The 20,494-nt window shown below is 57.4% G+C and overlaps 6 protein-coding genes across 6 annotated transcripts; 5 read left to right on the top strand and 1 right to left on the bottom strand.

Annotated features, from left to right (window-relative positions):
* Window positions 1-663: 663 nt before the first annotated feature.
* SLS55_007247 (uncharacterized protein) lies at window positions 664-2,056 on the top strand (the record flags this gene model as incomplete). The annotated part of the gene is made up of 3 exons (XM_066778668.1): window positions 664-677; window positions 740-875; window positions 926-2,056. The coding sequence occupies 3 exons, from the start codon at window positions 664-666 to the stop codon at window positions 2,054-2,056; spliced, it is 1,281 nt and encodes a 426-aa protein (XP_066631105.1).
* A 778-nt stretch (window positions 2,057-2,834) lies between these two features.
* SLS55_007246 (uncharacterized protein) lies at window positions 2,835-3,749 on the top strand (the record flags this gene model as incomplete). Its single annotated transcript, XM_066778667.1, has 1 exon — window positions 2,835-3,749. One exon carries the CDS (start codon window positions 2,835-2,837, stop codon window positions 3,747-3,749), a length of 915 nt encoding a protein of 304 aa, XP_066631104.1.
* A 1,066-nt stretch (window positions 3,750-4,815) lies between these two features.
* SLS55_007245 (uncharacterized protein) lies at window positions 4,816-5,334 on the bottom strand (the record flags this gene model as incomplete). The annotated part of the gene is made up of 1 exon (XM_066778666.1): window positions 4,816-5,334. The coding sequence occupies one exon, from the start codon at window positions 5,332-5,334 to the stop codon at window positions 4,816-4,818; it is 519 nt and encodes a 172-aa protein (XP_066631103.1).
* A 4,618-nt stretch (window positions 5,335-9,952) lies between these two features.
* SLS55_007244 (uncharacterized protein) lies at window positions 9,953-11,935 on the top strand (the record flags this gene model as incomplete). The annotated part of the gene is made up of 1 exon (XM_066778665.1): window positions 9,953-11,935. The coding sequence occupies one exon, from the start codon at window positions 9,953-9,955 to the stop codon at window positions 11,933-11,935; it is 1,983 nt and encodes a 660-aa protein (XP_066631102.1).
* Window positions 11,936-14,371: 2,436 nt separating this feature from the next.
* On the top strand, window positions 14,372-15,182 carry SLS55_007243 (uncharacterized protein; the record flags this gene model as incomplete). The annotated part of the gene is made up of 2 exons (XM_066778664.1): window positions 14,372-14,617; window positions 14,688-15,182. 2 exons carry the CDS (start codon window positions 14,372-14,374, stop codon window positions 15,180-15,182), a joined length of 741 nt encoding a protein of 246 aa, XP_066631101.1.
* Window positions 15,183-16,383: 1,201 nt separating this feature from the next.
* Window positions 16,384-17,956, top strand: SLS55_007242 (uncharacterized protein; the record flags this gene model as incomplete). The annotated part of the gene is made up of 4 exons (XM_066778663.1): window positions 16,384-16,597; window positions 16,708-16,890; window positions 16,952-17,465; window positions 17,533-17,956. 4 exons carry the CDS (start codon window positions 16,384-16,386, stop codon window positions 17,954-17,956), a joined length of 1,335 nt encoding a protein of 444 aa, XP_066631100.1.
* Between the last annotated feature and the right edge of the window lie 2,538 nt (window positions 17,957-20,494).

Genomic DNA, 20,494 nt, shown 5'->3' with positions numbered 1-20,494 from the left:
TGTCGATTGCCTGAAGTGTCAGTTTATGATGGGTTCGTCGTCGTGAGATCTATCACATCGTCCGTACCCCCACGATATAACGGACGGTCCTGCCTTGGATGGCACTGTCAAACATCAAGCGGTGAGGTACATGCGGCCAATCAGAGACCTTGCGAGCGGTCGATAAAGGCGTGTCACAGCTTGAAACTGCGCTAGGCAGGGGTAGGTACCTGGTTGCATCCGCAACAACATTTGCGATTGCTCGCCCGCAGTCCGCTCTTCTTGCGGCGCGGCGGCACGACGCTCCCTGGCCCAAAAATTGCTTTCCTCATCTTGCATCGGAGCGGATATCGTTACGAGGGAGTCGTAGTGAATCGTTCCGGGGATATAATAGGACAAATTCGGCGGCTTATGCGGATACTGGTGGTGTAAGAAAAAGCAACTTCGTGGTCCGACCTGTCATGTTACCAGAAGAAGCTCAAGGATCCTGGTGTTTACCAGGGTCCGCAATCTCTGCGCGCCGGCCGGCTGCAAGGACGGAAGGGACCGTACCACCCACCACCCATATATTTTCGGTTTGCCGGCGGGGACGCGTTCGTTCCTCAACGTCGACAACAAACGTGCGCCATGGGGGACACCGGCTCCAGCCTGGAAGCAAAGCTCTCCAAAGGGCTCACACTCCCCATGAGCGTGCAGCAGTCAGTCCTACTCGCCCCTTTTCACGTTCAAAACATCGACAGGCTGATCGTCGCAACCACAGGTTGAGAGAAGGAGGCCTTTACACCGATCTGACGCTCCGGTGCAACAATGGAGAGGAGCTGAAGGTGCACAAGGCCGTCGTGTGCGCGCAGTCGAGGTTTTTCCATACTGCGTGCAAGCCGGATTCGCCGTTCAAGGTAAACAAGAAAAAATCGATATGGTGCGAATTGGACGCTCGGCTAACTAGTTGCTCCGCTTGAAGGAGGCGCGGACGGGCCTGATTGAACTCGTTGAGGATGATCCGGCGGCCGTCAAGGGCATGGTCGATTACCTCTACACGCGCCAATACGATTGCGAACAGGCAATGGAAGACCATTTTTTCCCTAAAATCACCAACGACAGCAAGAGCGACGGCGATGGCGGCAATGCTGAAGGCGACGGAAATGCTGAAGACAATGGAAATGATGAAGATATGGGCGGTAACGGCGGTGAAGAGGAGGAGGAAGAAGAAGGGGGAGAAATCGATCGGACAAAAAACAGTCTCAGGCGGATGGGGGTTTGTTTTACCCAAGACGAAGGAGAACAAGAGGGGGAAGAAATCGACGCCGACTCCGACGCCGACTCCGACGCCGACTCCGACGACGACTCCGACGACGACTCCGCCTACGGATTGTATCAGACCGACTGGTATGAGCAAGAGCACTGGCTGATGATGTTCCAGCTCAAGTGCTTCCTGTTGGCCGACAAATACGAGATCCCCCATATGGCGCAATATGCAGTCAAGCGCATCCGCAATGCCATGATGAACAAAGAGCCAGGAAATGACCCGTATTATTTCCGTGAGGACTTCCCAGATGCCATCAAGTTCATCTACGACAACACGCTCCCAGCATCCTACTCCGCCCGGGAGCTCCGAGACTACTTGCTGAACATCTGTCGCGATCACCTCGCCGCCTTGTTGATGAACCCACGGTTCCAGACCGTCCTGGACCCCGTCGACGACTTTTGGAAGGAATTGGCTCGTGCACAGGCATCCATACCCCAGACAGCCCCTCACGGCCCGACGTGGGTAGAGTGCCCCAACTGCTTTAATTGTGCCCCGGTACTGCTTTGGCCGGCCGGCCACTACAAGGAAGATAAGGAAAATTGGGAGTGTCTCTATTGCGACACGCCCAAAACCGTCTTCACGCACCTTGTCTGGAAAGAACACGTCATCTCGCCGGGGTGTTTCCGAGAGGGCACGGATAGGGCCCGGACGTGGTTTGTTGAGAATGCGATAGAAACTCGCGTTGAGGTTCTCCGTGAAGAGGCCGCGGAAAAAGAAAAGGAGAAGGAAAAGGAAAAAGAGAAGAACGTGAAGAGAAAACGGACCGCGTGAGCTTATCGCTTCACTGCTGTACGGTGCGGCGACGGGGAGTGGTTCACCTCCGGTGTTTGGGAGACGGAGCGGGGATCGGGGGACTGTCGACACGTTGGGACTGGCTTTTGGGCATGTCATTTGAGCGGATTCGGCTGAAAGACGGAACTGATGACTCCGCGGCTTCGGAACGCAGCTGAACCGAGGGGAGCCTTTGTCGTGTAGTTGTGATGTTGAGGTACGGGATCACCGCCGCTCGAGCGCGGTCCGTACTTCTTTGGAATCGCTCTAGTATGGCAAGTACGCAGAAGGGAATTTCGGCGCTGTGGAATTACGTGCTCATAGAGGTGTGAGGCTTTCAGCATTGCCAATTGAAAAGATACAGATAGCTGATATTGTCGAAAGAGTGGCTTCCACCTTTACCATATCGAAGCATATAAGCTTCTTCCGAGACAGCCAGATGCAGAGCACTCCCGAAAGACCCTTGCGCTTGATGATGAGGAGATGCAATACTCTTCGATCATTTGCTCATCAAGGTCGGAGGCAGCCCCGGCCGGCGGGACAGAAGATAATGAACTACAGGCTTTGTCTTTCTCGTCCCTTGATCTATGGATTAAATGCTTATGATGGCAGTTTGAAGTTTGTGTACGCTGGAAGAATGACGTGACTCATGGAAACCAGGTCCGGCTGAAAGACTGGATGGTAGTTAAAAATGCAACTCCGGGTATGAATCTCCCTTCACTTAACAGAAGACACCCATCTCTAGTAAGGCTGCAAGTAATCTCAGATACATCCCATCATGGAAAACCAACCATCTTCTTACACATCCGCTATCGACCAGCACGACCAGATACTGTCCCATGCAGCTGCGGTCCTCAGAGCAGAGCAAGGCTCAACAGTACTCGGCCATGAGTCCAGATCTTCAATCGAGCGTCTCCGCAACTTCCTCCGTTACGTCCTCTATGTCGACTATGAGACCGGCACCGCGGACGCTGCCGTCTTACTCCCCGCCGCCGACGCAACCCATTTCCGCTCCGTCAACTCCACCTACTGGCGCTACATCAACACCTTGGACGCCACTACCGTGGAAGAAGGCGAGAGGATATACCTTGGTGCGTACTTTTGGGAGAATGTGTACGCGCCAGCCCAAGCGCTTTGCTTGCCGGCCGAGGTAGTGCTGTGCTGCATGACCCGCTTCAACACGTATCAAACCTGCCAAGGAACGTACAAGAGCTGCATTCCGGGCCAAATGCAAATGTACGGCTTCGAAAGGATCGCCGGGAAGCTCGTGCTCGATCGGCACACGGTGATACCAAGAGTCGCGCCGAATCCTGCCGTCGAGCAGGCCCTGATCTCGGGCCTCGAAAAGACACTGCGCAGGTGGTTCGACAGCCTGGATGGCTTTGGATACGAGGCTGGCAGGAGACTGGAAGTGGAAGGCGGGAGCTGGTACCATTCTGACTTCAACGAATTCGAGTTGACCACGGAGGCTACGCGTGTCTGGGCGCGTCTGGGAGAGGCCCGGAGGCTGAAAGAGCGAGAAGAAGAGCAAGCTCGGGTGCACCTGGAAGAGGTGACCCAGAGATTTGGAAAGCTAGAGCAAGAGCAACCCAGCTACCTGCAAGGTTGGGATCCCAAGGAAGTTTCAACAGTAGGACGACAAACACTGGCGCGCAACAGGGAGAAAGATCGGGCTTCCGTTCGTCTATCCTGAGCGGAACCAAAAAGTGTCTGGCACGGCTCGAACAAAAGGCTTACTTGAACCGCGTGTACACGTGGTGGAAGGGGCCACTTCCTTACCCTCGTCCGCAGGGAGAAGTTGAACAGGGGTTCGCAGCCATGGGCAGGCCGAATTCCTATACAACACCCGAACCTCTTCACGGATGCTGGCCCAGCGGGGATAGACCTTTGATTGCGAATGCGCATTTCTGCATACCGAAATTAGCCATGCTATTTGTTTTTATCTCCATTGGTGCAACTGAGAGTCTGATGGAACTTCGCCGTACCTGCCGCCGCAACACCCGAGCGCCATGACGTGCGATGTAGCGAGAAGAGAAGGAGCACTCGCTACGAGCCGCGAGAGTTCGAGACTCCTTAGACCCTCCGCCATCCTTCTTCTCTTTCTCTCTTCAACAAACTTTTATCCGATATAGAGGTCGGTAATTTCCCATTCCCCGACGCACACACTTGACACCTCGCCACGAACGAACAACCGACGACGTCGACGGCGACGACGATCAACACCACCACCACTATAGCTGCCACCGTGGCCCCAGCCTGCAGCCCACAGACCAACATGTCTCCCTCTTCATGGTGATGGACCCTTTGGTCCTTGTTCAAATGCTGGCCATGCTGGTCGTCATCATCGTCTTTGCCTATATGTTAGTGACGACCCTCATATCATTTTACCATAGACATATATCTATCTATCGATCAGGACTAGCGGATTTTGCTACCAGGTGGTGGTACAAAGCACCACCAGCAGCCTTCACTAATCGATCATCCTGCTTCACCATCAATACGATTCCCGATTGTTGCCTCCCGGCGCTGTCGACCCACGCTCCCGCTCCCGCGGCCTCCTCTTCCGCCCCCTTTCCGCCCGTCTTCCTCTTCTCCTCCCTTCTCCTCCCTCCCCTTCCCGAATTCCCTGAGAATCCATCTCCGTCGTTGCCACTCTCCTTTCGGGGGAAGCGGTGAACCTATTCAAGAAGTGGCTCCAACGCAGCCGACACCCTTTCAGCTACCCCCTCCACCTGCAAGCTTAGCAGACCACACTAAGCTCACCTCTTTGGATCAGGTTCGGCGGGGTTTGGGGGTTGCGTATCCTTTTTGGGCGGCTGGTCGTCGATGTTCCACGCCCTTCCCTGCCAATACTCTTCCTTGTGCATCATGCGGCGGTCAAACTCATCGGCCAACTTCTTGAGCCACTGGTGGTATCCGGCCAACGGTCCTTGACGATGGTGTTGTTGATTGTCCGCTTGACCGTCGGGTGGTTCAACGTAGTTTTCAATCTTGTCCTCTCTCATCTGCGCCCATTCTTCTTCCTTCTTGGCTGACTGGTCGACCAACTTCTCCCATGATCCATCGGCACTTTGCTCGGTACGGGCCACGTAAAGCTTCAAGTTGTTCAAGTGGTGGCGGCCAATTGCAAGTCCGGTAACGCAGTCTCTTGAACCGTCTTCCTCTTTATACCGCGTGGGTGGGTCAAAGCTCCTTGTGAGCTTGTGAGCTGGCAACTCGCTCCCAAAGGCCAGCTGTGGCCTGGCAACTTCTGGCAGACAGACCTGGTGAGTGGACATCAACTCTGATAGCCTAGCTGACCACGACACCAGAGCAAGAAGGCAACTGTTTCACTCGTCTCTCGGGGACTGGCGGAGGACGGGGGGGATGGCGGAAGCAGTGGCTCGGCCTGCTCTTGCTGGATGGTGATGAGATTCAGAATATCTATTATCTCAAGTTCCACCCTTCGGAAAGCAGCGGTGTCAGGGGAGTCATCCGCGGCATCCCTTCCGAACGATTATCGCATTCTACCACAGCTCCGGCGAACAGTTCCAGCGAATAACCTCATCCAGGGGGGAAGAACACGGGTTCATTCGGATGATCCAGGGTTCGCGATTGATCTGATTGGCAAGCGCAAGCGGGGTCTGAGGGTCCGCTTGCAATCCGATTGATTGGTCGCTTGCTGCGAACTCTGGATGCATCTGTATCAACCTTCCAGAAAACCCGAATCACTGTCATGGCTCCATGTTGACATCCCCAACGCCTACATTGAGCCCGATTACGAAGCAATGCCGCTGAAAAAATGCGGCTACAACACGGCAGCGTTACGAACTTTAAAGCCCACGCGAAGAGCGTTCGCAACACCACAAGCAGGTTGCCTTATTGCAAGCATCAGCGGAGACAACATGATAAAGTTCCACCCTACCACCGTCTTGCAAGCTTCACTCATCTCCGACTACAATCATGAACCTCTTTAGTCTCGAGGCTTGTCTTGACTTTCCCCTTCGCAACTAGTTCGGCATTGGCAGCCATTGTTGCCAAAGCAGACAAGTGGTATTTCCAGCCAGTCGTCTTTGCAAGGCACAAAACATGCACAAAATGCCCATCCCCTTCCCATCAGCTTACCGCACCCATCCATCAAGCACAACTGGCCTGTAATTCAAATCAGCCTCTTATTTGTCGCCAGTCAGCCTCGTCCTCATGACCTCATGAGCTGCGTACAATCAAGTTCACCTACCACGTGCTGCTCAGCATTAACTGCACATTATCGAAGCCATCCGCGCTTCGATCTGGTCATATTGACTCTTCTCTAGTTCCGCTTAACTAGCTTGGTCTCACATGCATTCGGTTGCATCCTATCGCCGTCTGCAACATGCTCCAACATCACTCCCAACTCTCCACACGATCGAGCCCCGTTACCTAACATCCTCTGCGGTCTGCAAATGCACCAGCACACGGTCTCCTAGAGTTGACATCTGGTCTTGCTCTCGAGCCTCAAGGGACGGCTTCAACACAGTGTGCACCCTTATTTTCCGCGGGCCGTCAAGCTCGATTGCCGCTCCGTCACGGATAGCACTTCACGCCTGTATTCTCGCCATGGTCCCGGCTACTATCGCTTCATCAACAGGTCACATTCGGAACGGCAGGTTTACGATATCATCTTGCAGTTCGATCACACACACTGGTCTCCAGGCCCACCGATGCTCTCTATTCTGCCCCGGATCACTTCGCATGCAACACCTCTACCATAGATCAGGATTATAGCCTTGGGAATTGATTTGTTTCGAACAGACGTCGGATTGTTTCGACTGGGTCTCGTATGTACCTTTCGAGTTTGTGTGATTTGTTGCGCCCCGCATGTAAGAGTTGTGCTGTATCGGCGTCGTCTTGTAACGATGAAGTCTTGTACATACCTTTCCCTTTTCAAGTCTGTATGATACGAAGTAGCTGCATCCACATGATGTGTGTACGAGTAGGTGCCCGCCGCCTGCCGCATCGCCACCCACCTCTCCAAAAAAAAAAAAAAAAAGCTATATCCGAGAGCGAGCAAGCGAGCGTACCACCACAAATACAAGTAAGTCTGCCCTGGCAATAGTTGCAACACATGACCGCACCGCCTCTGGTCGTGCTTCCACGTAATTGCTGCTACATCCGTCTGTCCGTGACCAATTCCCTCCCTCCATCCCTTCCCTCCCTGTACGACGTCTTGGCGCAGGGTCTACAAGAACAATGCCAAGAGCGGGGACGTTGCAAGGCAAGGTCTTTTTTTTTTCTTTTCTCTTGGTATGTACCTAGTACTAGCAATACGACTCCGCTACCACCACTGACCACCGCCAAGACAATGCGCTGCTGCTGCTGCTGCCGTGGCATCCCGCACGCGCATGCATCCCTTGGTAAGGGAGAGGGAGGGAAAAAGGAGAGGAATCTTGTCCCGCCTACGTACCTACCTGCTCACGCACATACCTCCGCTACGTCGGTGCTGTCCCACCCCCTTTCCCCAGTGCCAAGACGATTGCGCTGGCGGGGGTTGCAATCATCCCTTGGTAATGCAGGAATCTTGTCCCGCCGAGCCAAGACATTCCCGGTGAGCGGAGGTAGCCTGCGTAGCGTAGTAGTGCAGTGTCTATATGTATGTTTTGTAGCGTCGTTTGTGAGCATGGTTATTGGAGGGAGAGCGGGGAAAATGGGGGGTTTTTCTTTCCCTTCCGAGAGGGGAGACACCTCAAGCAGTAGAAGAGGAGCACAAGTGGCTATTATGACGGTTTAATCTCGTCGTCTTCAGTCTGGGTAATCATCGTTTGTGAGATGATCGGAGGGAACGGGTGGGGAAGGGATTTTCCTTTTTCTTCATACTCTCAGTTGCGTGACAGGAAAGTAGCTTGGGCACTGTGGAGAAGCAAATGCGAGCGTCATTTCAGTACGTATCATCTCTTCATCTATGAGAGTATTGGAACGAACGGTAGGGAATGTATTTCGTTCTTTTCGGACGGGCGAGGTTAGGTAAGGAGTACGAGTAAAAAGAGACAGGGGGTTCGTCCTGGGGGGTAGTTACAAGCATGTGAAATGGAGGCAATGGCTGGCCGAATTTTCACGATGGGCTCGTCACACGACGATGGGTGGAGGGAAAGAACAGGGATGGCGTGTCCGGGATGCCTGTTCCGGCTTTGCCTTCTGCGATAAGATATGGTCGGACGGGAGGAAAACGGTTGACGAGCAAGGTCCAGGAACAGGTGCCCAGTTCGCGTTAGATGGATGGGGTCTAGGAGAGAGCATGTACATGTCGTGTATGTGTGCTGTGGTGCGTAGATTTATTACGACGCAGTGGTGACAGTAGTGCCTTGGGTGCACGTTCCGGACACCGGGATCGGGGGAATAGAAAACACCAATTCTCGGCTTACCTGCCTTGTACCGCTGTTGGATCTGGTTCGCTGACTATGGTCGAACCCGATAACAGCCGACGTGAGAAGCAGCGGCGGGAGATATCGTACGAGCGGCACGGCGGCAGTCGAAAGGATCATTCGTCGCTCATTGTTCAGCCGCAAGCCTCTTCCACTTTCCTCCCGTCCGTCGGAAAAAGGAACGAGGGCGGGCGCGGGGAAGGTTGTGTGGGGGGTAGCGCATGCAGTCGGTTTTCTGTCATGGCTGGCTGCGCAGCTGTCGTGTGAGCCTTGGCCCCGCTCGGGAGATGCGAGTTGTCGTGCAAATCAGCGTAGGTTGTGCCAGGGTTTCAACAGGGTGAGGCGGCATGTTTGATCGAACAAAGGCGCGCGTGTCCGGGTGACCGTCATCAATGCAGCGCCTCGAGCAAGCAGCACAGGGACCGGGCGATCGCCTGTGTGTTGATATCGGATGTGCAATTACCAGCCGTCAGGCAGCGGCTTGCGCAGGCCTCGCTGCTAGCCAAGCATTCCATGCATACACCGGCTGTGGGGTAAATGCAGAAGGGTCGCGCGCAGGGTTCAGCGGGCCAGACCCGCCAGTGGGCGTCGCAACGGTGCCGTCCGAGGGTTGCGCTGATCTGCGCGTTTGAGTTTGCTTGCGCGCTGTGCGTCTCGGCGGAGGCGACGGCCGGGCTTCCAGAAGGACAGGGCTGTGGAACCGTCTCCTCTCTTGCACCCCCACGGCCTCGCGCCAAGCACGGCTTGCGGACAAGCCTTTCCGTTGGCAGCCACACGCTGTCCTGCCCGCCGGCGGTCGTGGTGCGGCAGCGGACTGGCTGCGCGAGGTCACACGGAGGCAGAGGGTGGGCCTGAGGCAGTCGGTGAGAGTTGCCAGGGCGAGGTGACGAATTCTGGGGGAGCCGGGGCTGCGGCGGACTGGCGTCATCGCGCGCCTGTCCTATTTGCAGCTCCAGCGATTACGGCGACACAATGACAGGGCTGACTCTGCTGCACCGGGCGATTGGCACCGCCCCCATGTGCGGTATTATTGCTCCCACAGGCTCGGCAGGGCAGGGTGCGTTCACGATCCGGGGCGCGTGGAACAGGAAATTCATGCGCGGGACGGGCTGCGGTTGACAGAAGGTTGCGCGCAGTGCAGCAGCCGACCCCGGCGTCGACCGACTCGAGTGGCGATCGTGGGGAAGCCAAAGCCCCAAGCCTCGAATGCGGCCAGCCCAGCATCCCGCGCCCGCTTCTGCCGCCGCAACCTGCCCTGCCTGGTCCTCGCCCGAGCCAAACCCCCGAGACAAAAGCCTGCCCGAGCCCCGTCAGAAGTCCAACAACGGCTCGCCCAGTCCCAGTGCACTTTCGACCACGACCTGTCCTGTCGCATGGCGCATATTTCACTGCCACTCCCCACTGCCTCACTCTGCTGCACAACGCGTGGCACCTTGCCGAGAGCCTCGATATAGATCTGTACGACCGCCTACTTCGCCATCCGCAACCGTCCTGAACCGCCAAGCACCCAAGACCGACCATGGCTTCAGCGCTACTCAACCCGCCGCCCACCACGGCACTGCCGCCCGCTTCACCCCCCGACTATAACACCGATGGCAGCAACACCGAGAGCGCCAGCGACCCCCAAGAACCCATCACCCCCACCAGCGACACCTCCACCACCCTCGGCCTCGCCGCCACTCGCAGCAAACCCGACGACATGGCCGTTGCAACAATGGCGGCAACGCACCCGCAAATCGCCCGCGAAAACCACGCCCAGCGCGGCGGCCTCAAAAAAATCGGCACCTTCGTGAGGAAAACCATCAAGCGCGCCGACTCGAAGCGCGAGGATGACGACGTTAGTCCGGACAAGGCTACCTTCCCCGACGTGCCACAGCCGCTTCGAGAGAAGCAACCTCCTCGCCAGCCCCTCGCCGTCCGCACCAGGCGCATCAGCTCCTGGTCCCTTTCATCAAAACGCAACTCTCCCAAGTCCTCGCAGTCCAACAGCCCGCCCTCTCCGCGCTCTCCTACCGTCACCTTCCAGGAACAAAACAAAGACGCCCCCGGCTTTGCTCGCCCGAGCCAAGGGTCCTCCTTCGACACCTTCATGTCGAAGCCCGACAAGTTCGGCCCGTCCTCCCTAGCCTACAGGCACAGGTCCGCTAGCCTCGAGTCCGTTCCCAAGTCCGCCTCCCGCCATGCCCAAGACACCACCCTCCCCGTGTCGCAGCCCGCCGGCCGAGCCGCCGAGGGCGTCGGCCTCAAGGCCCGCCGCCTGAGCACCTGCCTGCCCGACGAGTTCTTCGTCGACCACTGCGAGCTGGACAAGGAGTTCAAGAGCACTAGCGCCATCCCCTTCCGCCGCGGCAAGAAGCTCGGCGACGGCGCCACGGCCGAGGTGCGCATCATGTCGCGGCGCGGCGGCGGCGCCGACGAGCTGTACGCGGTCAAGGAGTTCCGCGGCCGCGACAAGGACGAGTCCGAGGACGACTACGTCAAGAAGATCAAGTCCGAGTACAGCATCGCCAAGAGCCTGCACCACCCCAACATCGTCGAGACGGTGCGGCTGTGCACCCACAACGGCCGCTGGAACCACATCATGGAGTTCTGCGCCCACGGCGAGCTGTACGACCTCGCCAAGAAGGGGCTCTTCGTGCCCGCCGCGGCCGGCGGCCACTACAAGGCGGCCGACCGGCTGTGCCTGTTCAAGCAGCTGTGCCGCGGCGTGTGCTACCTGCACGACCACGGCATCGCCCACCGCGACATCAAGCTGGAGAACCTGCTGCTCGACCGCGCCGGCCACCTCAAGATCACCGACTTCGGCGTCTCCGAGGTCTTCGCCGGCGAGCACCCGGGCATGCGCGCCGCCGCGGGCGAGTGCGGCGTCGGCATGGCCGCCGACACGCCCCCGCGCCTCTGCAAGCCCGGCATCTGCGGCAGCCGCCCCTACATCGCGCCCGAGGTCCTCGCAAAGTCCGGGCCCTACGACCCGCGCCCCGTCGACGTCTGGTCGTGCGCCATCGCCCTCTTCTACCTCTCCAGCCAGGCGCCGTGGGCCGCCGCCGACGCCCAAGCCGACGTCAAGTACGCCGCGTACCTGCGCAACTGGGACGACTGGCTGGCGCGGCACCCGGACGGCGAGCTGCGCGACGACGTCGGCGCCGGTAGCGACGCAGCCCCCAAGACATCGCCGGCCTTCCAGGGCCTCGACAACCCGGGCGTCAAGCGCCTGATGATCCGCATGCTGTGCCCGTACCCCGCCCGCCGCGCCACCATGCGCGAGGTGCTCGACTCGCCCACGATGCGCGCCGTCGAGTGCTGCACGCCCGAGAACTACGCCGACGAGGAGGCGCCGTGCTCCTCGTCGACGGCGGCGGTCGTGGATGCCGCCAGCAAGAAGGGGTGCAGGGCCGCGCGCCAGGCGACGGTGCTGAAGAAGCATAACCATTGCCCGCCAAAGGGGAGCCGCATCCCCAAGGCGTTGCAGCATCGGTTCGATATGGGGCATGGGTGGTATTGATCTTCTTTTTGTTCCTTCTCCTCTTTTTATGTGGATGGGGGGAAGTCGGACCTACTACCACTTGTTTTGATTCGAAGATTTCCGCTGTGCGGTTTGGCTGGTTCCTGTTCCCCATTCCTCCTCATCTTTTTGTTGCATCACATATCTTTATTATTGGGATGTGGGGAGGTAATAGAGAGTGGGATTCTTTTTTCTCCTATTCATGAGGGACGCACAACACGTACATAGGTGGTAGGAAGAGGGAAAATATTCTCTTTTCTTTTTTTCCTTCTTCTTTTTTCTCACCTGTCGTTCTCACGATCACGATTGCATTGGGTGGTGGGCTCGGACCGGGTTCTGGGGGGCTGGGCTCTTTCTTTGGGGGTCATGGGTCATTGTGTCTGGGTCTTTTTGTTTGTCGTTCCCTTTGGTTCGCGGTATGGATTGTACAGAAACAGCGGCTGGGTGAGGGGGAGGGTGTACAAAAAAGGCAGTCGATGACGATGGCATGTCGAACATGATGACGGTGGTGGTGGTGGTTGTTGTTACACGTCCACGCATATACACGGAGAGTGGCGGCGCAATGGAGAGGGAGGGAGGTACACTTAGAGAGGGGGGAGGGATGTTTGGGCTGTTACTCCTCGCCAATGTTTGGTGGGGTTGGTCCGTTGTCGATGAGCTGGAGAAATACAACGATGTCGAATGTCTGCGTGTGTGTGTTTGCCCTGCACTACTACGCAGTAATGATTGAATGGTTCTTTTCTGCTGGCCGTATTCGTTGCTTCGTCTTTGTCTGTCTTGTCTTTCTTGCTCAGTGCGGTCGACCGCATTTGTACTGTTTCTTTGTTCCCTTGCTTTCCACCACCGGGCTTGTACTGTACCGTATGTATCATCGACGTATTCAGACGTTCGTACGAATAGGGGGGGAAAGTGCGTCTCACCCTCCCCCTGACGAATAAAAGAAGCAATAACCAAGACTTTTCCTCCCGCCACTTGGCGCGGCATGGCATGCATCTACGCATGCTTGCTTGCTTGCTCACTCACTGCAGCCATCGTCCCACCCACCCACCCCTCACTACTTTCTCCCCCGCATATCCGCCCCAACCCAAACCGCACACACACACACCAGAAGATGCGACTCCTCGTTCCCCAACCCCCTCCTCGCTCGTTCGCTCGTTCTTTCGTCCACCATCCGTCGTCGGTTACGATGACAACCGCTTTCCCTTGACAAAGCGTAAGCCCTCGGGTCCGGTGTTCGGTGTTCGGTGTCGGTGTCGGGGGGGAGGTCCGCGCGTCGGCCGTCGATGCTTTGCTGCGGGAACTCCGGAGCGAACGTCTAGCTGCAGCTGAGCTGAGAGCTAGGTATGGAGGTAGGTAGGTGGGGTGGAGTTTTTTGTGTGATGGGGATGGGGTGGGGTATGACATAAGCGGATCGGATCGGATCTGCGGGGAAAGCGGGCGGGGAGGTGAGATGGGGTTTGGGTTTGTTTGGTTGGTTGTTTGGTCGTGGCGGCGGGGTTGGGATGGGATGGGATGGCTTGATTGGTTTGGGCGCGGGTCGTACGAGGTGTGATAAGGTGGGCTTTTGTTGTTGGGAGGAAGGAAGTCCGAGGAAGAGCGGAGGAGAATAAGTGGTCGTCGGAGGTCGGGAGCCGGGCCGGGGGCAGATGGGATGGGGATAAGAAGTAGGGTGGAGGATGATGGCTGGATAATGTGTGGTCGCCGGAGGGAGTGGGGGATGCAGTATAGGGAGTCAAGCTTAGAATCTGATAAAAGGTAGTTTTAATTCTATTTTGTGGTTATTAAACTTGCACCATCCGAAACGAAAATGTGGACCGATCGTCATTGAGAGTCATTCCATTAAATAGCTAGTGTATCTTACATTGTGTAGCTTAAATGAGATAAAATTCAGATCTCGTCGCATCGTCAAAGACCCCTTCGCAAACGAAAAAGTCGAACCAGCCAACGCATTTTTGACTGCCATGTCTTTCAGCCGGACCCTGGTTTCCGTGAGTCAACGTCATTCTTCCCGCGAACACAAACTTTGGATGAAATGGTTGTGATGACAATTCAAAGGTTAAGGGACGAGAAAGAAAGCCTGTGGTTCATTATCTCCTGTCCCCAGGCATCATTTTCAATGATATTCAAGCTGACTTCAGTGTTTTAGCATGACCATGTATGCGGGAGATCAGGGGCGAGAGAGTGCTGAAGTCAATGAGAGCGAGGGTCAAAGGCGTCGGACTGAGGATTGATGCGGTGCGAGTAGACGGTTTCGCGGTGGTGAAGTGGCGACGCGCCGATGACGTGGGATCAGGCAGCTCTGTATGGTTGCCGGCGACAAACGCTGTCTCAGCGGGCCACGCCGGCCACGTAATCTCTGCCCCACCTTGACCGCGCACCCCGCGCTTGCCCCAGCTGCCCCGGCCGTCACCACGACCTATTTGCAACGCCGACGAGATGGATGCATGCCCAACTGAACCCGCCAAACCGTTCCGCCTACTCGACCTCCCCGCCGAACTCCGGCTCCGCATCTACGAGCACGCGCTGACGGCCCCCGACAAAACCATCCGGATATACTACTCCTACCAGGAGCACCGCACCAACCCAACCCTCTCCCTGCCCCTGCTGCGCACCTGCCGCCAGATCCACGCCGAAGCCCGCGACATCCTGTGCCAAGAGAACGCCGTCTTCGTTCACGCAGACGTAAGTCCATCTCCTCGCAGCTCCACGTCAAAAGCCCAGCCAGACAAACAACCTCCCCTCCCCACCACAGGTCCACCGTCTCGGCCACCCCGTCATCGGCGCCAGCCAGCTGCCCCCCGCCGCCCTCGCCCGCCTCCGCCGGCTCTTCGTCGTGCTGGACATCCTCAACTCATCACAACTAACCTACGACGACACCGACTTCCGCCCCTTCCAGGCCATGGTGCGCCTGCGCCAGCTGCGCATCGCCGCCGTGGACGAGGCAGGACTTCAGCAGCACCGTGACCTTGCCGGTGTCACGCGCCTGCTGTCGCGCCTCATCGAGCGCGTCCCCGCGAATTGCGCGCTCGACTACGCCGCCAGCACTGACGCGGAGAGGGCGTTTGTTGCTCCGTGGACCAACGCCAAGCCCTTCCGCGGCTTGCCGGCTACTGCTGAGGTGCCGCGCGATGTGCTGATGCGCGCGGCGGCGTATTCGCAGGCTGTGCAGGGATGCAAGAGTGGCGACGAGGGCGACTGGCGTCTGGACCCCGCTGCGGATCCCTTGGATGAGGTGAGGACGTGGTGAGAGCAGACGGAAAGGCGGGGGTGGTCTGGAGGTGTTTCTGGGGTGTTTGTGTGGGTGTGGTGGTTGGCGTCGTGGCTCTGTCTGCTCTTTCCGTCGTCTAAAGATTGAGTGAGTGTGTTGCAGTCCCGTGATGTTTGAATGTGAGGCGCTCTGCTCGCTTCCATGCAAGAGTTTGCTGGTTTGGGACCTTCCATATAAAGGTAGGTAGGTAGTGCCCTTGCCCCCCGTCCATCTGGGAACGGCTGGGGTCCTGCCGAGAACCGTGAGAGAAATGTCCGGAATGCCGCTCTCCCTCTTCGCACTTCCCTTGGACCGTCGCCTCCCAGCGAAACTATTTCCAGTCGCCGGCAGACCCGATTGTTCATCGCGAGCAACCAGCATTCCATCGTCCACCACAGCCTCTTCGTTGGATCCGAAGACCCTGTTCCTTTCCATTTCAACCATCCCTCCTCCCGGCCACGCCCCACTGCGCCATCAACCAACCAACCAATCCGCGGTTTATTCCCTCGGTGGTGACTGACCTTTTGTGGCGGGAGGGGGGGAGTTGCGAACGGACGGCGTCAGCATACATAGATGACCCTCCGGAGGCACACGCGGGCCTCTCGCAAACTCCACTGGCGAACGAACGAACCTCCATCGACGCCCGGCCATCTGCTCTGATCGGATGCGCGCTTCCCCGCCCGCCGTACCTACCGAGCTCATTATACTCCCTTCTTCTTCGATTGAATCACCAGTATAAGGCTTGATAGTGCAGGGTCATGACAGTTGGGTGTATTACTTGACACGGTGCTTCTCTCGCAGGGGAAAGCATGAGAAATGTGTTACTACGCTCTATGAATGATACTAGCGCTGAGACGATGCAACTGAGTAGCACTGAACAATGCCATTGTTTACAGAAGTAGAATGACGTCATGTTCATTGCTTGACCATTCCCAAGCAAGCTGTCTTTAATTCTCCGCAGCCTTGGCTTGCAATCTCCAATAGTCCAGAATGCGGAACAGAGAAGAGTCTTCAACGACGTCCGCACTTTCCTAAACGAGCATGTCGTGCCGGCTACCCTCGGCTCAAGGACCCCCCGGAACCCTTGCGGGGGATCGGCCGGGGTAAGGTTGCGGCACAACGGCAGCTCCCATCTCTCCTCCGCAACACCACACACTCTCTTCTTCTCGCCTCCCCTGTCTTGCTGCGATATACAGAAACAATGGCCGCCTCCATCCTCACCCCTCGAGCCCTCCTCGCCCACAGCGCCCGCCGCGTCACCCGCCCGCGGATACCCACGCGCGTCACCCCGCCGGCGCGGCAGCTACTGCAGCAGCAGCGCGCCAGCCTGTCCACGGCCAAGCACCCGTCCGGCTTCGCTCCGCCGACCGAAGAAGACCTGGAGGAGCTGCGGGAGCGGGTGCAGGAGTTTACGCGTAAGGGGCTTCCCCTCTCCCTTCCTCTCTTCCTTCCTCCCCTTCTACCTCCTTCCCACCTCCGGTCTGTATCGGGAATAGAAGCTGATCTTGGCTGGGGAAAACTACAGGGCGAGAGATTCCCGAGGAAGTGGCGCAACGGACGGACCACGAGAATGCCTTCCCCAACGACATGTGGCAGAAGCTGGGCGAGGCCGGCTTCCTGGGCATAACAGCGGACGAGGCGTACGGCGGGCTGGCCATGGGCTACCAGGCACATTGCGTGGTCATGGAGGAGATCAGCAGGGCATCTGGTGAGCGGGGAATTCAGTCCAGGGTTGGGGGATCTTAGCTGACGGGCTACGTGCATGGCAGGCAGCATCGGGCTCTCGTACGCGGCGCACTCGCAGCTATGCGTCAACCAACTGATGCTCAACGGCTCCGAGGTGCAGAAGCAGAAATACTTGCCAGGCCTTATCTCGGGCGAGAAGATTGGCGGTCTGGCCATGAGCGAGCACTCGGCAGGCAGCGACGTCGTTAGTATGAAGAGCACGGCCAAGCGCGTCGACGGCGGCTACCTGCTCAATGGCACCAAGATGTGGATCACCAACGGGCCCGATGCCGATTATATAGTCGTCTACGCCAAGACCTCGCCCGACCTTGCCTCCAAGGGTATCACCGCCTTCATCGTCGAGACGACCGCGAAGGGCTTCTCGTGCGCCCGCAAGCTGGACAAGCTAGGCATGCGCGGCTCTAACACGGGCGAACTGGCCTTCGAAGACGTCTTCGTGCCGGACGAGAACGTGCTGGGCCAGATCGACCGCGGCGTGCGTGTGCTGATGGAGGGCCTCGACCTGGAGCGCCTGGTCCTCAGCGCGGGTCCTCTCGGGTACTATTCCCCCCTCCCTTCCTCCCCCTCTCCCTCCCCCTCCCCGAGCTAACCACGGGCATCCCAGCATAATGCAATCCGTCCTCGACCTCGTCCTCCCCTACACGCACACGCGCACCCAGTTCGGCGCACCCCTCGCCCACAACCAGCTCGTCCAGGGCAAGCTCGCCGACATGCACACGCGGCTGCAGGCCTCGCGCGCCTACACCATGTCCGTCGCCCGCGCCGTCGACGCCCGCCACGCGCAGATCGCGGCCGGCGAGTGGACGATCCCCACCCAGGACTGCGCCGGCGCTATCTTGTACGCTGCCGAGCGCGCGACTGAGACGGCCCTGGACGGCATCCAGCTCATGGGCGGCATGGGCTACGTGAACGAGGTGCCCGCCGGCAGGTATCTGAGGGATGCGAAGCTGTATGAGATCGGGGCCGGGACGAGCGAGGTGAGAAGGTGGTTGATTGGGAGGGTGTTTAATCGGTTGTATAAGCAGTGAGGCGGTGGTGGCGTGTAGATATATTGAGAGGTTACGCTTTAGAGCCATTGATGAATTTCATACGGATGGGGCTTGTTGTGGGTGAAGGGTGTATGCTTTGGTTGCCTGCATAGACATGGAAACGATTGCATGGAGCATTGCCCGTTAAACGATAAAATTCGTAAATCCTGATTCCACTCCCCTCCAGAAAAAAACGATTGACTTGGTGGGTAGGTAAACCTCCACCACCCCCATCCCCTCCATCCACGCGCTCAGAGCACACACACCCCTCCCCACCACCTCCCTCCCTCCTCTCCAATTCCAATCCTCTAGCCTAATTCTTAGACTTCCCCAACTCCTCCTCAACAACATCCCGCCCCACCATCCCCTCAAACGCCCGCGCACCCTCGACCCCGAATCCCCTCGCCCACGCGGCCTTGCTGCGGCAAAACAGCTCCGTCCGCGGCCTCCACGCATCGTTCAGCGCCAAATCGTCCAGCGTGCCCGCGCGGATCGCCATCATCCCGGCGTCGTCGCCCGTCGCGCTGTGCGCCCAGCACGTCGTGCCGCATTCGGGGCAGAAGTAATTCTTCACACTGTTGGTGGTGGTGGTGTTCGCACCGCCACCACCTGCGGCGTGATCGGCGTCGGTGACGGTGCGCACGTAGACCTTTGGCGGCGTGGACGACGGGGGAGACGTGTTGGTGAAGGAGGCTTTGGGGATCATGTGCGAGTAGGTGTGCGGGCAGCCGCTGCTGCGCTGGCACGCGGTGCAGTGGCAGAGCGAGCTGTGGACGGGGCCGCCGCCGGTGGGGGTCGTGATGGCGTAGGTCATGTTGCCGCAGGCGCAGCCGCCGGTGTGGGTGGTGGTGGGGGAGGAAGACATGGTGATGGTTTGAGGGGAAGAAGTGGTGGTGGTTCGTTTGAGGAGAGGTGGTGGATGTTTGTGTGAGAAATAGGGGATGATGGTGATTGATCGAATTGAATTGAATTGAATTGGGTCTGAGGGGACTTTCCTCGGATTGTTGTGGCTATCGGTTTAGCTGTGGTTGTGGTGGTGTGCCTTATATAGTTAGCGGCAACGAGAGCTGTGACACGCTAATAGGCAGCAGCTCCGAGTCAGCTTACAATCCTTCCGAGACCAACGAATGAGTGGGTCTTATTTTCTACCTTTCTCGTGGCTTCTAGAAGCAAGGCGAATTGGACGGAGGTGGAAGCATCGAGAATCTCCTTTCGTAGTTAATGGTGCCAATATGGGATGCGCATATGTCCTTTGAGGTATACAACAATCCCCCCCCCCCCCCCTTTTTTTTTTTTTTTTTCGTACAGAGGGTTGTTTCAGGCCGGTGCGAAGAATCACAGCGTTCCCGAACAGCATTTGCTGTTTGTAGCAGTCGACCGGCCTCTATCACACAGAATGACATTTTCCTTCGGCCGAGCACCCCTCTGTACGCGTTCCTTACGATTGATCCGAGCATGATAGTGATTACTTGCCTTCGCATTACCGCAATGGGCTGACAGTATATCCCATGCCGTGGCGATCTTTATAGCTCGTTACATCGACTTTTCATGTCCGGTGATAAATCCCCGTCAATGGCTTCACGTTCACTGCAAAGGCCTAAGCGCAAAATAATTTTCAGACTCACGATGAATAACGCTTTGCCAAACATTGGAGTATACCTCGGTATCTTGACGAATTGGTCATACGGATCCATCCGCCGAAACGCCTTGACCTTGACACGCACCAATGGCAATCTTTTGAGCACTTCCCTCACCCTTTTCATCACCTTAACCAGAACCCGTGCGTACAGGCTGCTGTGCTTTATACTTCATCGTTAGCTCTCTTCAGAGAGCTCCACAGGATGATTTGTACTATTAACGACAGGCAATCTTGCGCACGTCCGGTACGGGTATCGCTGGCTTCTGGTTTTATCCAAATCACGTTGGCATGGCGAAAAACGATCAACGAACCTCTCTGGCCGTAGAGGGCCCAATCGTCAATCGCTCTTATTAGTCTTTTTGAAGTTGGTGGCGGATGTCTTCTCATCAAAGCTATCACGCCTCAGTGCTTACGTCCGGAGAGAACTTGGCGCGGCTTTATCAAACCAGTCAGTCCATCATGCATGCATGGATGACGGGACGGCCTGGTACACACACACACACACACTACACCCTGGGAGCCACAGACAGTTCAGCCATCCCCATACGATGCACGAAGGCACTACGAGCAAAATCCAACCGGGCAGGACTGTTCGGTATGCATGCAAGTCAAGCTTCCGATGAAGGTCGATAGCTTTGGCTTCGGCAGACGCTGAGAACATGTCCGGTCCGCCGGCAGCGTCGGCCGCCCCATTTCCAGATGCCTCGTCTAGAACCAGACCGACCGAAGGCTCTTTCCTCTTCGACACCATCTGGGCAAGGCCGTGCGTGTCCCGTTGGCATTCTTGCCGGCCACGGGTGTTTGTTTTCCGAAAGGCTGTGAAACGTGTGTGTGTGTGTGTGTGTGTGTGTGTGTGTGTGTGTGGGGGGGGGGGGGGGGGGGGGGGGGGGGGGGGTGTA

The sequence above is a fragment of the Diplodia seriata genome, assembly GCF_021436955.1.
Source record: "Diplodia seriata strain FDS-637 chromosome Unknown scaffold_7, whole genome shotgun sequence".
Classification (NCBI taxonomy): domain Eukaryota; kingdom Fungi; phylum Ascomycota; class Dothideomycetes; order Botryosphaeriales; family Botryosphaeriaceae; genus Diplodia; species Diplodia seriata.
The sequence above is the reverse complement of the archived record's forward strand: the minus strand, read 5'-3'. Positions and strand labels throughout refer to the sequence as shown.